Below are 12,020 nucleotides of genomic sequence, written 5' to 3'. Positions count from 1 at the left end.
CCGAACCCGAACAATTTTAAGCGGCAACACAAAGACCTGAGCCCCACTTTGTTCTAACTAAGGAGGCAAAGGAGACAGGTGCCAAAAAGTGCCCCACAGCAAAAGTCTCCCAAACCAGCTCCAACGGACAAAATCCCCATGGGGTCACTAGCAAGCCCCAAGAAGGCAAGGTTCTGCCTCTGGACACTCTGGACACTCTCAAGGGCCAGAACAGGGTCAGCCACTGAGTTCTCCATGCCCCCAGCAAGGCTCTGGGTGCCTACAGCCTTTGCCCACTGTTTTGGTGACATTTCCTTCATGGTAACCAGCCCCAAGTAAAACATCCCAGGAAGCAGCCCCTAAAAATAGCTCCTCCCAGGGCAGCAGCAAGCATGGGGGAGGGGAGAGAAAGGGAGGAGAAAAGAGGGGAGCAGATGGGAAGCTGCTAGGGCTGCTGGGGCCCAGGAAGTAGCAATGGTGCTGGGGGAGTGGCTGGAACTGCCCCCCCCATAGAGGGGTCTATACCCAGAGAGGTGGGTACAGATAAGAGCAAGGCCTCAGCGAGCAGAAAGGAGAGATCTGCTGCAGTGGGCTTAGAGCTCTGGGGCTAGGTGGAGAGGTGTGGAAGTGATGTATCAGGATTCACCACAGGAACAAAATACCCAGAATCAGTGTTTTAAAGGGAGGAGCCAAGGAGTAAGTGAAGACCACATCTCTTGAATATGCTGGGGTCCGAACAAGGGCAAAATCATTGGCATACCTATGGCTCACAACAAACAAAACTTTTGTGCCTTGGTTTCCCCACTGGCCCTGGGGCAGGTCTGTCTCTCCATGGGAAGATGATGAAGGGCCTCCGCTGAGAGGCACTCAAGAGGTGCAAAGTGCCCATCTCCTCCTGTCACCACCCTTTTGGCACCCATGGGATCAGGCCCTTGTCGGCCTGCCAAGGCTATCCAGAGAGCAGCAAGCAGAGAGATGGGGGAAGAAGCCCGTCACACCCACTCCTCTCTTTCCCTGTCTCTAGCCTCATCAGAGAATGGGGTCAGTCGTTCACTTCTAGGGTTTCAGCACAGCCTCGAAGCTTGGGCACAGCTTCTGACAAGGGACCAGAGCAAGCAGCTGGAAGAAAGCAGGGGCCTCTCCTATGGGATGGGACCACCTTCAAACCTCCATCCCCACCCCATGATGCCGGCACCCAAAGTCACTCTGAGAAGGTGGATAGGAGGGCAGGGTGACAGGACAGTGTCATAGGAGCTAAGTCACACAGCTCACAGTATGACTATATGAAACTGGCCAAGCATAAGCCTTGGCACAGAGAAGGGACCTCCAGGCTGCTTCCTAATCCACTTGGGAGGAAGAGTCAGGGGAGCTCAGTTACTTATATACAGGATGTCCATTTCTCTGTCAACAAAAAATAGCCTGTTTTATCATTAGGAGGAAAGCATGGTTTTGTGTACAACCTCCTTAAATGTTTCCTCAAGTTCCAGAGCCCCAGCGTTCCAGTGCTGCATAGATTTCTCTTCCTCACCAGCCCCCCAAGGCCTCACCCCCCATTGCTGCTTCACCCTCCCCTCACTTCACCCAGATCCTTAACAGGAAAGTCTCACTCGGAGATACCACAGGGGACACAAATGTCATGGGGGCTACTCAGGCCAACACTAAGGGGGTGGGGACTCTCAGCTGGCACCACCCAGGGGGATCCTATTTCAGTCCCCAGGGCCAGCTGGACCCAGAAAGGGACAGCCTTTGCCCTTCTGGTGGCCAACATACCACAACCCCAGCCGCTCAGCTTGCCATAGCCTTGAACACGGACTGACACCCCAATCTGGGAGCTCAGAAGGAGGCCCCAAATCACAGAGCAGCCCATGTGCACAGATGGCCACATACCAGCAGAGATGCCACCTGGAGAAGGTTGGGTTAACATGTGTCTGGTAAATCTCAGAAAGCATGGCAAGAGCAATTATCACTGCTGCTGCTGCTTTTAGATGGCATTTCTTAAAGCATGGCTCAGGGACCACCTGCATGTAGAGTCTAGAACCCCACCCAAGACCCCAAAAGCAGAATCTCTGTGGCCAGAGCCCAGGAATCTACATTTTAACCAGTACTCAAGGGGATCCTTGTACACACTAAAATTGAAAATCACTGCTTCGATAAGTTCCAACATTGCCTTAGAAGGCTGTGAATGACAGGGAATCATAAGCTACACTGTCTTCCTACACCTCCCACCTGCATTATGTCCCAAGCACAGGTCTTTAATCTCATCTCTCCTCTCCCAACAGCTGTGTCAGGTCTACAGTCTGGCTCCATGGAGTACAAAGGGGGAACCCAAGCCAGTACCAGGGTATAAGGGTTCCAGCAACTTGGATATGAGGTTCCTGAAAGCCAAAGCCAAAAGGCAACCAAGATGGGTTATGTAGTCCTCTTAATCTATTAATTCAACATGTAGGTGCTCCGTATGTATCAGGCAATTGCAAGGCCCTGACCATACAGAAGTAAAAAAACATACGGTCCCTACCCTTACCTCCCAGGTCTTCAGGAAGAGGAAAACTTTTGTTTACATTTAGCTTCAATAGAAATTTCTTCACACAGGGTACACAGACTAAATAAATATAGAAAGTGCTGTGACAGATTTCAAATATTGCTCCTGGCAGCATCTCTTAGTAAGGCCAAGTGTCCACTATAGTAAAAGCAATTGGAATGCAGACAAATGGTCCAAATACAGAGGTTTCTTATGATTCTAATTGTTCCAAGAATAAATCCCAAACTATGTAGAAGAAAGAAAGGACCATTTGCCCTTCAAATGTAGCAATATGGGACAATGTTTTAGATGTGAGCAAGAGAGCAGGATATAAAATGTTATGCGCCACGAGGTGAAAAATCTATATGCATATGAATAAAGATAAGAAGGGAATATGAAGATTTAAAAATAAAAAAAAGACATAAGGGCTCAGGCTCCTTGGGGGGGCTGCTCTTAAATCTTAAAATAACGACTTATCATTGCCATCACCTGGCCCACTAACTCCTGCATCCAAGCCTATTTTAAATGCCTCCTTCAGCCTAGCAGAGAGCTCAGCTTGGAACCACGGGTTCCCTCCCTTAAGACTCCCAATTCCACACCTATTGCTGTTCCAAAGCAAATGGAGTGACGTTATATGACTTTCAGTGACTTTACACAGACAGGCCCACAAAGATAGTGTTCAATGCATAGCCACATGAACTCCGTACCTTGCAACCCAGTCACCAATGTGGGCCTGTGGCTGTAATGACAAGAAACAACAGAGCAAAAGGATTCCATCCAGATCCCACCCACTAGAAGACCAGGTGATCTCTCCCCGTGCCTCCCGGGCCACCTCATCATGAATGCCAAGGAGAAGCAGCTCGATACCCTCTTTCCTTTTGGTTTGCAGCACAGAGAATCACAAACAAGAAAGAAAGCGGGCCGGGAGACTTAGCAAACACAGCAAGCCCCTTTAGACCTCTATGGATGACCCTGGCGGACCCACCACATTCCCAAACACAGAAATCCAACACCTGCGGGGCCCTAGACAGACAGACAGCGACGAGTGAAACCCAGCCCCAGCTGCTGCACCTTTATAAAATATACAGCGTAAACTGAGAGGCTGCAGGAAGCCACGGCCTTCACTCTCTAACCCCATGGGCACCAGCCTAGTGGGCCCCCTGGCGCAACCCTCTCCAAGAGCTCACATCCCCTACGCCCACACCTACACCACAGCCCCTGGCTTGCTCCCTCCATCTCCAAGACAACACCCTCCCACTCTCCCACCTCCAAACAGTACTGGCACTTACATATTCCTGACCCCTCTTATTGGCATCTGTGCCTATCAGCCAGGAGTAGGCCTCTGTCCCAAAGTTAACCTGGCACACAAACCATATAACAAAGCCCCAGTCTTGGCATACCCATCTCAAGAGAGGGGGAGTTGCTGTCTGAAGCATATGATCTTACACAAGAATTTTCTTTTTGAGGAAAAATAAAAATCAAAGAGAAATCAAACCTCACCCAGTTTGGGCAGGGAAAGAATGATTATCAGTTGGGAAAAAGAGGACAAGGTTGGAAGGAGGTGAGGATGAGAAAAAGACATGATTACACAGGTCAGAGAAGTTCAGGTGGGTAGGAAGGGAGAAGAAAATGACAGCCCAAGGCCGGCAGCTCTACAAAGTCACCTCACCAGCTCTCCCTACACCCCAGAGTTGGGCTCCCAGCTATCTTTCTGTCTCTCACCCCTGGGTCAGAGGACACTGGTGAGATGAGGAAAAGCAAAGCATTACAAGATTAACTGGAGACACCAGATACCAGCCCCATTTCTGACGCACCAAGGCAATGCTGCGTGGACACGGGAAGGTAAGGACTCTCAGACTATCATTTCTGCCTGCACCCTGCATCCCTGGCCAGAGGATGTCTGCCAAAGAGCCCAGCCCACCGCATTGCACCCCCGCCCTGCACCCCAGGGGAGGAGTGCATCTGACTGCCCACCTATCTCTATGGTAACCGCCTTCAATTCAAGGTACCCAGAGAGAAAGAAAACAAACAAATAAGTCAACTTTATAGCCAACGTAGAGGAGCAGCAAGAGACGAGCGCTGGGAGACAGCAAGACAAGCTCTGCTTGTGGGGATGGAGAGAGGCCCTCCCAGCCAAGAGGTAGACACCCTGCTAAATAGGTCCCAGAACAATTGTCAACATGACAGAAGCCCACTGTCATCTCTGTAGAATTTTTTAGTTTCTCCAATGCCTGGGGACATCTATTACACCTCTTACCCTACCTGGTTCCCCACTAGCTATAGCCCAGTCTTCCGCTGTCTTCCCTCAGGCATCTGTCCTGGCTCCTAATGTATTTATGGCATCCTATTGCCCAGCCCTAATTCCCTTCTCCGAATCTCATAAAATTTGTCCCCCGGCTGCACCCTGTAGCCCTCGATGACCCAACCCATCCACATACCGCCGTACTCATCAGACCTGTTCACAGAGCATTTCACACATTGCTGAGTCTATACCTATCAGATGAGGTGAGTTTGGCAAGCACCCAATACAAGGTTCAGGGAGTGTAGGTTTGAGGTGTGAAAGACAGGGCCTGACCCTCCTGGCTTCAGGTACTCTAAGGTACTCAGGAGGATGGATCTCACGAGTCAGGTTCTAAGGCCTGGCCCTTCCTAATCCTCAGACCCTGAGGCAATGCTGCTCCCACCCAGACCAGGCCATTGAGAATTCCAGACCATGAGGCATCACCCTCCACCCAGGACAGGCTGCATCTGCTGCTGCACCACCAACTTTGTAATTTGATCAAAAAAGCAATCAAGTTCATCTGGCAGGATTTGTTCCCAGAAGCCCTCGCCAGTAGCAGCCTCCTCTGATGTTTACAGATTCCCTTCCCTTGGGAGTCTGTTCCGCCGCCTGGTGGGCAGGGGGAGGCTGATTTGTCAGAGCTGTTCACTTACTGCATTTCCATCCTAAGTCACCACTGGGGCACAGGGACGACGACAGGCCTGGAGTGGCTACCGCGGCCCCAAACACAGAAACTCCAAATGCCCCAAATTAAGAGCTCTCCATTCCATGCCACCCACCATTCCCAATGTCCTCCCTCTCCCTAAAAACCGAGCTCCCTTGAGCCTTCAGGGGCTGCTCCTCCCTGCAGCTACCTACATCTCTTACATCTTCTTCCCTCTTTTCTACCTGAGCACTTCGGGTTCCTCATGCAACTCCTTCCTGGGCTTCAAAGTCCACCCACCCGGAAATCCCAACTCTTCTCCAAGTGCTAAAATGCACAACCCCCAACTCCTAGAGCATCTTCAGAAGAAGCCATAGCCCTTGGAGGCACCCTGGGGAGAGGCCAAGCTGGGGAACACTCACCCCGGGCAGACAACTTCTTGGTATTGATGATTTTTGCTGCATACTCCTGCGTGGAGGTTTTCTTCACACACCTGCGGACCACAGAGAAAGCACCCCTGGAGGGAGAAGGGGGAAAGAACTGGGACACCGAGCACAGCAGAGTAACACAAGCATGCTTCATGGTCTGAGGACAGGGATGCCCCCACCAACCTTCAGTCAAAATCACACACACACACACACACACACACACACACGCCAGCATAGTGACCATCACTATCCAACATGGGGCAAGGATGTGGCCACTGCATGACACTGAACAGATGTGTGTGGAGGACCACTGCATCCCCACCCCCACATCTAGTCACTGGGCAAAGCAACAGCCCCAACCTCAGGCTGTGCATCAGGAGCCGGTGGGCGATGCTTAAAACACACACCTGCTGCATCCCAAGACAGCCCTGAGGTTCGGCCAAGAGAACCAGAGAAGGGGACAGAGACCCTGCCCTTCTCTCAGCAGGAATAGTTGAAGGTAGGGGAAGCAGAGATTAGAAAGAGGGTGTAATTCCCTGAGAGAAGAAGTCTCCCTCCACCACGGGGAAAGGTGCGGAAAGTGAGGCTCGAATCTCCCACGGCCGCCTTCAGCCCACTTCAGCCCACCGCATCCCGGCTCCACGGACAGCACGGGAACGGGGGTCCAGCTGTGGTCTCAGACATCAACAGCTCCCCTTCCCCATGATATTTTCCTCTGCTCTCCCCCTCCCAACGGGGAGCTCGCACTCTCCGGCTCTGGAAACATCGAGGGGGGCGGGCGGGGCGGGGGCTGCAGTGGCCGGGCTCGGCGCCGCGGGTGGGGGTGCGGGTGGGGGTGGGGGGCCGGGGCTGCTGCGGCGGCCAGCTCAGCGCGGAGGGGAGGGGGATGCTGCGGCTGCGGCGCGCCGCTCCCGGGACCACTGCAGGGATGGGGGGAGGGGACGGGGGTGCCGCAGCACGGCCGGGCAGCGGGGCTGGGATCCTGGAAGCGGACTAGCGGGGGGCGGGGCCGGGCTCCAAACATCCCCCCACACCCGGGCACCGCAGCGGGCTTGGAGCTGCAGGGCCGGGAGGGTCCTGAATGCCAGGCGCGTGGGACATGCATGGGACAGGGCGCTGGGTGAGCTCCTGAGCAGGGTGGAGAGGGGACGGCGAGCCGGCGAGGTCGGGATGAGGGGCGCCTGAAGGGTGTGGGAGGGGCGGGGCTGGAGGGCGCCCAGGAGCGGTCCGGGGGCTGCGGTCCCCGCGGCAGCGCGGGGTGCAGCAGCCCGGGCAGCTGCTGCAGGGAGCGGAGGGGGCTGCGGGACAGGGACCTGGGGGTGAGGGGGCCCCAGAGGCGGCGGGCGGGAAAGGCTGGGGGTGGGGCGGGCCGAGGGGGCGCTGCAGCGACCGGTGCAGGGCCGGGGGCGGGGCGAGGAGCCGCATAGCGCCCGGGCGGCGGGGGCAGGGTCGGGGGCCGCGGCGGAGGGGGGCGGCCGTACTTGCCGAGCTCCTCGAAGAGCTGGTAGTCGTCGGTGAAGCGGGTGCAGGTGGCGGTGGTGGCCATGCTGGCGGGCGGGCGGACGCGGCGGTGCAGCCCGCGCCGACGTCGGTGCACAGTCACCGCCGCCCGGCCGAGGGAGCAAGAGGAGGAGACGGGGCTGAGCCCGGCAGCACCGCGAGACTTTACCGGGGAGAGCGAAGGAGGGAGTGACACCCCCGCGCCCGCCCGTCCGCCCCGCCCCCAGCCCCGCCGGCCCCCCGCCCGGCCTCCGGACCGCCTCCGGGGAGGGGCCTCCAGCCGCCGGCCCCGCCCCGCCCGGGAGCCGCCCGTGGCGAGCCGGGCGCGCGGGGGAGAGGAGGGGAGGGGGTCCCAGCCCCGGCCACCGGCCACCGGCAGGGAACTGAAAGGTTTGCGACCTATGGGCTCATCCCCGAGCGGACCCTGCGAGAGCTCGGAATGTGCCCGTGCGTTGGGAGTGTGCAGGGGTCTGGACCTCCGAGGTGTCTAGCGGGGCCCCGCGCGCGGGTCCCAAGCCCCCAGCCCGGTTCACAGCGTTGCGCGAGGAGGCCAAGGTCAAAAAGCCCGGGGCAGGTGGCCCGCTCGGGAGGCGCCCCGGCCTCTGCAGGGCCAGCCTCGGCAGCCTTCCCTCGGGAAGCTGACAGTCTAGACTGTAAGTAAGCGCCGGGCCATTAGCAGGTAAAGCCCTCCGGGCACGGTTTGTCCGGGGACACCGGGCCGGGCGCAGGATGCAGGTGGAGCTGCGCCTTCCTGCGCGCCACCCTGGAAGACCAGGGACGCTCTTTCTCAGGCCAGTCATGAAAGGATGAGAATGGAAACGATAGGAAAAGGGCATGTGCTGTGTGGGCTGGAAGAGCAAGCGCGAGCAAGGAGGAAATATCCCCATTTCCTTGCAGGACGCCCTGTGTTTTCGTTTTACGGCTCTCATCGCGTTTTGTAATGATGTGTTTACGGGTGTGAGAGGCAGTAGAACTAGAGCAAGGCTGTCTGAAGAGTGAACTCGGGTCAGACCACCTGGCTTTGACTTCTGGGCAACTCACTGACTTCTGACCAGCTCTGTGATGTTGGGCAAGTCACTTAATCTTTTCACACTTCAGGTACATTATCTGAACACTGGGAAGAATAATAGTTTGAGTATTAAGTGGACTAAGTCACATAAAGCACTTAGAATAGTACCTGGCACCTAATCAGAACAGTGTTAGCTGTAATTATTTGTGAAATATTTGCCTCCCCACTAAACTGTAGGCTCCAATAGGGCAGGGTCTCTGCCTCTTTTGTTAATCATTGTATGTATACTCAGCCGCAGACCCTCAGTAAATAGTGTGGAATGAACTCCTTGGGGCCCTGGCAGAGGCAATTACCATCCCTTCCTCTGTCCCCACTGTCAGGACATGGTAGGACCCAGGCACATAACTGTCATGTTAGAGGAGAAACTGGCTGGGCAGGTTCCTGACCTGCCCAGGCCTCTGCACCCCAAGTCAGGGACCAGCCCCAACTGGGCAGGCAGAGCTCAGCCAACTGCTGCATGCAGCTCAGTCTTGATTACAGCAGGATGCCCACTGGGAGTCAGGCCTCCATTGTCATCAGGCTGGCTGGCCTGGAGAAGGCAGCTGAGAGGCTGTGAATCCTCCCAGCCTCCTAGGCTACCTCCCTGAGGGGGTGGGTGGAGCAAGGCTCCCAGGGAGGGCTCCCCTCCTGTCCTTACCCAACAGTCCTGGGAGCTAGTTGGAAAACCAGGCTGCACAGTGGGGACAATTAAGGGAATAGGAGAGGAAAATATTAACAGATTGCCTGGGAGGAGGGCAGAAAGGGCCCAGAAGGAAAGGGTTGAAGTGACAGAACACCATGCCCCACCCCTCCCCAGGGCAACAGGAAGTCAGGCGCTGAGGTGTAAGGCCACTTCCTACCTTGAACCGGGTTGAGAGCCTGGTTCCAAGTCCCAGCGTGGGGCAATGAGATCCTATACCTGGGAATGACAGTAAGTCTTGAGTCCCTGTCACTCACCTTAGAACAGGCAGAGTGTTGGCTAACCTGCACTCCAGAAATAGGGGCTGCATATTAGTTAATCATCAATGTGCTTTTCCAAAGCCCTCAAGGTGACTTGGTTCCTGACCTCCAGATGCTGAAACTTTATATTCATCATCACAAGGTGGAGTGAGAAGACAGAGAGAGCTCAGAACAAGCAGAAGCACAGATTCAGGACTGCCATGGAGTCCCCTAGGGTGTCCCAGGGGAAACCGGAAAACAGAGCTACATCCCTGCCCTTTCTCACATGTGCCCACTGTGAGAGGGGATATCGTCCCAGCTGAGGGTGAGGGCACTATGCTAGGTGTTTTAGGGTAACCATATAAAGCACTTTGCATTGGGTTTCTGGGTAAAAGGAAGACTGGTGAGAAAAATACTGGAGTGAAGACTCAGGGATGCTTCACAGTAGTGAGTAAGTGGAGCCAGCCTCCTTTCAACAAAATATATCAACTTCCTACTATGTGCTTGGTACTGCCTCTTTGTGAAACATCTAAATAAAGTGGAAAATTAGAATTTGCACAATTAGAAGGAAACTCAAATCATTCCCTCCTTTTTCCTTTCTAGGTCTACCTCACTTCTCCCTCCCTCCCTCCCTACCTCTCTCAACAGCTCAGACTCCGATGTGGCTGCAGTGGCAATTGGGGGTTTATAGATACCTTTGTGTGCACACACAAACACACACTCTCCTTAATCCCCATTGCTGTAGCACCCACACAACCTCCAGCTACCCCACAGCAATTAGAGGGAAGATACATTTAAATAATAACGAGTTCACTAGCTCCCTGCACATCAGTATCTATGGCAACCTCATGGGGTCCGGGAGCTGCGCTGTTCCGGTTGCAGCTGGTCCCTTGGGCAGCACCAGCACTCAGGCCGTACCCACTGAGCCGGGAACCGGGAATTACACGGGAAATAGATGCCCTGATAATCACCAGCGGGCCCCGTTGGGTGAGACCCCTCCGTCATTCTGCTGATCTTTCTCTTTGAAGGCTCTGAAAATGACACCATGGGACTGCCCCTGGATGAGAGAAGCTTCCCTCCCTAATTTTGAAATGCAATTTTAGAGAATAAAGGTACTTATTCTTCAGACCTGAGGAAAATGAGCAGTTGAAAGTGAGGTGTTTAAATGCACGGGGGCTGACACTCTTGGAAACAAAGAATAGTTACAAAGAATAGCTTGTTAGGGGATGTTATAAAATAAATTTGAAGAGAATTCAGTCTTGTGCCCAAGAAGGGTTTTCAATGCATAGTCCATAGCACCCTACGAGTAATATGGTCATGCCCAGCAGCTGCTCAACAGATATTGGGGTTCCACATAAGATTTTGTTGAAGAAAAGAGTCCTTGGCTTAAAAAGGTCCCTGAGAGAAGTTTGAAACTCATTGGACCAGTGGCTTCTGAAGTCCCCTCCAACTCTAAGATTCTATGACTAATTTTGGAGAATTAGGGGTGATGAGGTCATGGCCTCTCTCCAAGGACTCTGAGAAAACTGCTTGTGGTGAGGCATTTGGAACTAGTGAGAAAATGCTATATAATGGGGACAGAAAAGGGAAGGAAAGACAAATGACAACATTTAAATAAACAATTTCCAGACTTAGAAGGGAGTGAGGGATGCCCCTCTCTCCCCTGGAAGGCACATCAAATCACAACCATGAACAGAAAAGTTAGTATGCCCCATCCCCAGTGAGAACTACTCCCAACCGGGCCATACTGTCCCATCCCTCCTGTGTCTAAGGGCTGAAAAACAGGATTAAGAACCAGAAATTAAATCAACGACTGCAGTATTTCTTAAAAGAGAAGCTGAGATATTAAGGTGAAGGGCTGAGCTCCTAAAGGACTGGCAATAAGGGATGAGAATTTGGGGTGAGAGGCTGGAGCATATGATGTGAGAAACGGAGGTGTCTGAATTGATTAGTTTGTTTGAAAAGATCAGTCCATCGTGGAACTTACATTTTCAGAATTTCAGGTGATTTCTAGGAGTATATAATGTGAGAAACTCCCTTTCACTTTCCAGCTAGGGGGCTGTTTCCAAAGGACAGTTTGATTCCTGCCTTCCCATCCTCAAGTCCAGGTCAGGGCTCCCTCTTCCTCAGGACCTCTCCACCAAGCCCCTTTAGATTGTGTACTCCTTAAAGCCAGGGTGCCTGATCTTTCTTCTTGTATCCTCAACACCTAGCATGAAATCTGGCATGTAGTAGATGCTCAGTAAATATTTGCGGAATGAATGAAGAATTGGGGGCAAGAAGCCAAGATATTTGGGATGAAGAGGGAGCACTGGTGCAGATGTGACAGAGCTGTCATCAGAGGGAAAGGGGAGGGACTGAGGCGAGAGGCTGGCTGCCTGCACATGCAGGAAAGACCAGGGCAAGAAGAGCAGTGTGTGGGGCCCCCTGGTGGGCAGCCCTGAGGGGCACAGGGTGCTGCTAGGGAGCAAAGGGATCTCGAAAATGTGAGTGGCAGAGATCACTAAAGCCAGGATTGTAGCTAAAGGTTAGGGAAAGCTTGCTACATTCAAGACACAGGCACTAAGCACTTTACATGAGCTATTCCATTTAATCCTCACTGCCACCTCAGGCCCATTTTAGGGAAGAGGAAACGGAAGTTTAGAAAGGTAAAGAGGCTTGCCTAAGGGCCAATATCTGATAGG

General features: G+C 53.7%; 1 protein-coding gene across 12 annotated transcripts in view; it reads right to left on the bottom strand.

Moving 5' to 3' along the window:
* The window catches only part of CAMK2G (calcium/calmodulin dependent protein kinase II gamma), a 55,440-nt gene extending 47,931 nt beyond the window's left edge, over nucleotides 1–7,509 (bottom strand). For 4 of the 12 annotated variants that reach the window (XM_087824323.1, XM_087824322.1, XM_087824327.1 and 1 more), the window contains exons 1-2: nucleotides 7,331–7,505; nucleotides 5,844–5,938 (exon numbers count right to left, since the gene is read on the bottom strand). In XM_087824323.1, the coding sequence (XP_087680449.1) occupies nucleotides 5,844–5,938; nucleotides 7,331–7,395 (160 nt within the window). In that variant the 5' untranslated portion in view covers nucleotides 7,396–7,505. Of the gene's footprint in view, nucleotides 1–5,843; nucleotides 5,939–7,330 lie in introns of all 12 variants that reach the window. The other 8 variants (XM_087824318.1, XM_087824317.1, XM_087824320.1 and 5 more) reach the window with 6 other exon arrangements.
* Nucleotides 7,510–12,020: the final 4,511 nt, after the last annotated feature.

Source organism: Miniopterus natalensis, chromosome 14, assembly GCF_054644295.1.
Source record: "Miniopterus natalensis isolate mMinNat1 chromosome 14, mMinNat1.hap1, whole genome shotgun sequence".
NCBI lineage: Eukaryota > Metazoa > Chordata > Mammalia > Chiroptera > Miniopteridae > Miniopterus > Miniopterus natalensis.
Note: the sequence above shows the minus strand (reverse complement) of the source record. Positions and strands in the feature narration are given on the sequence as shown.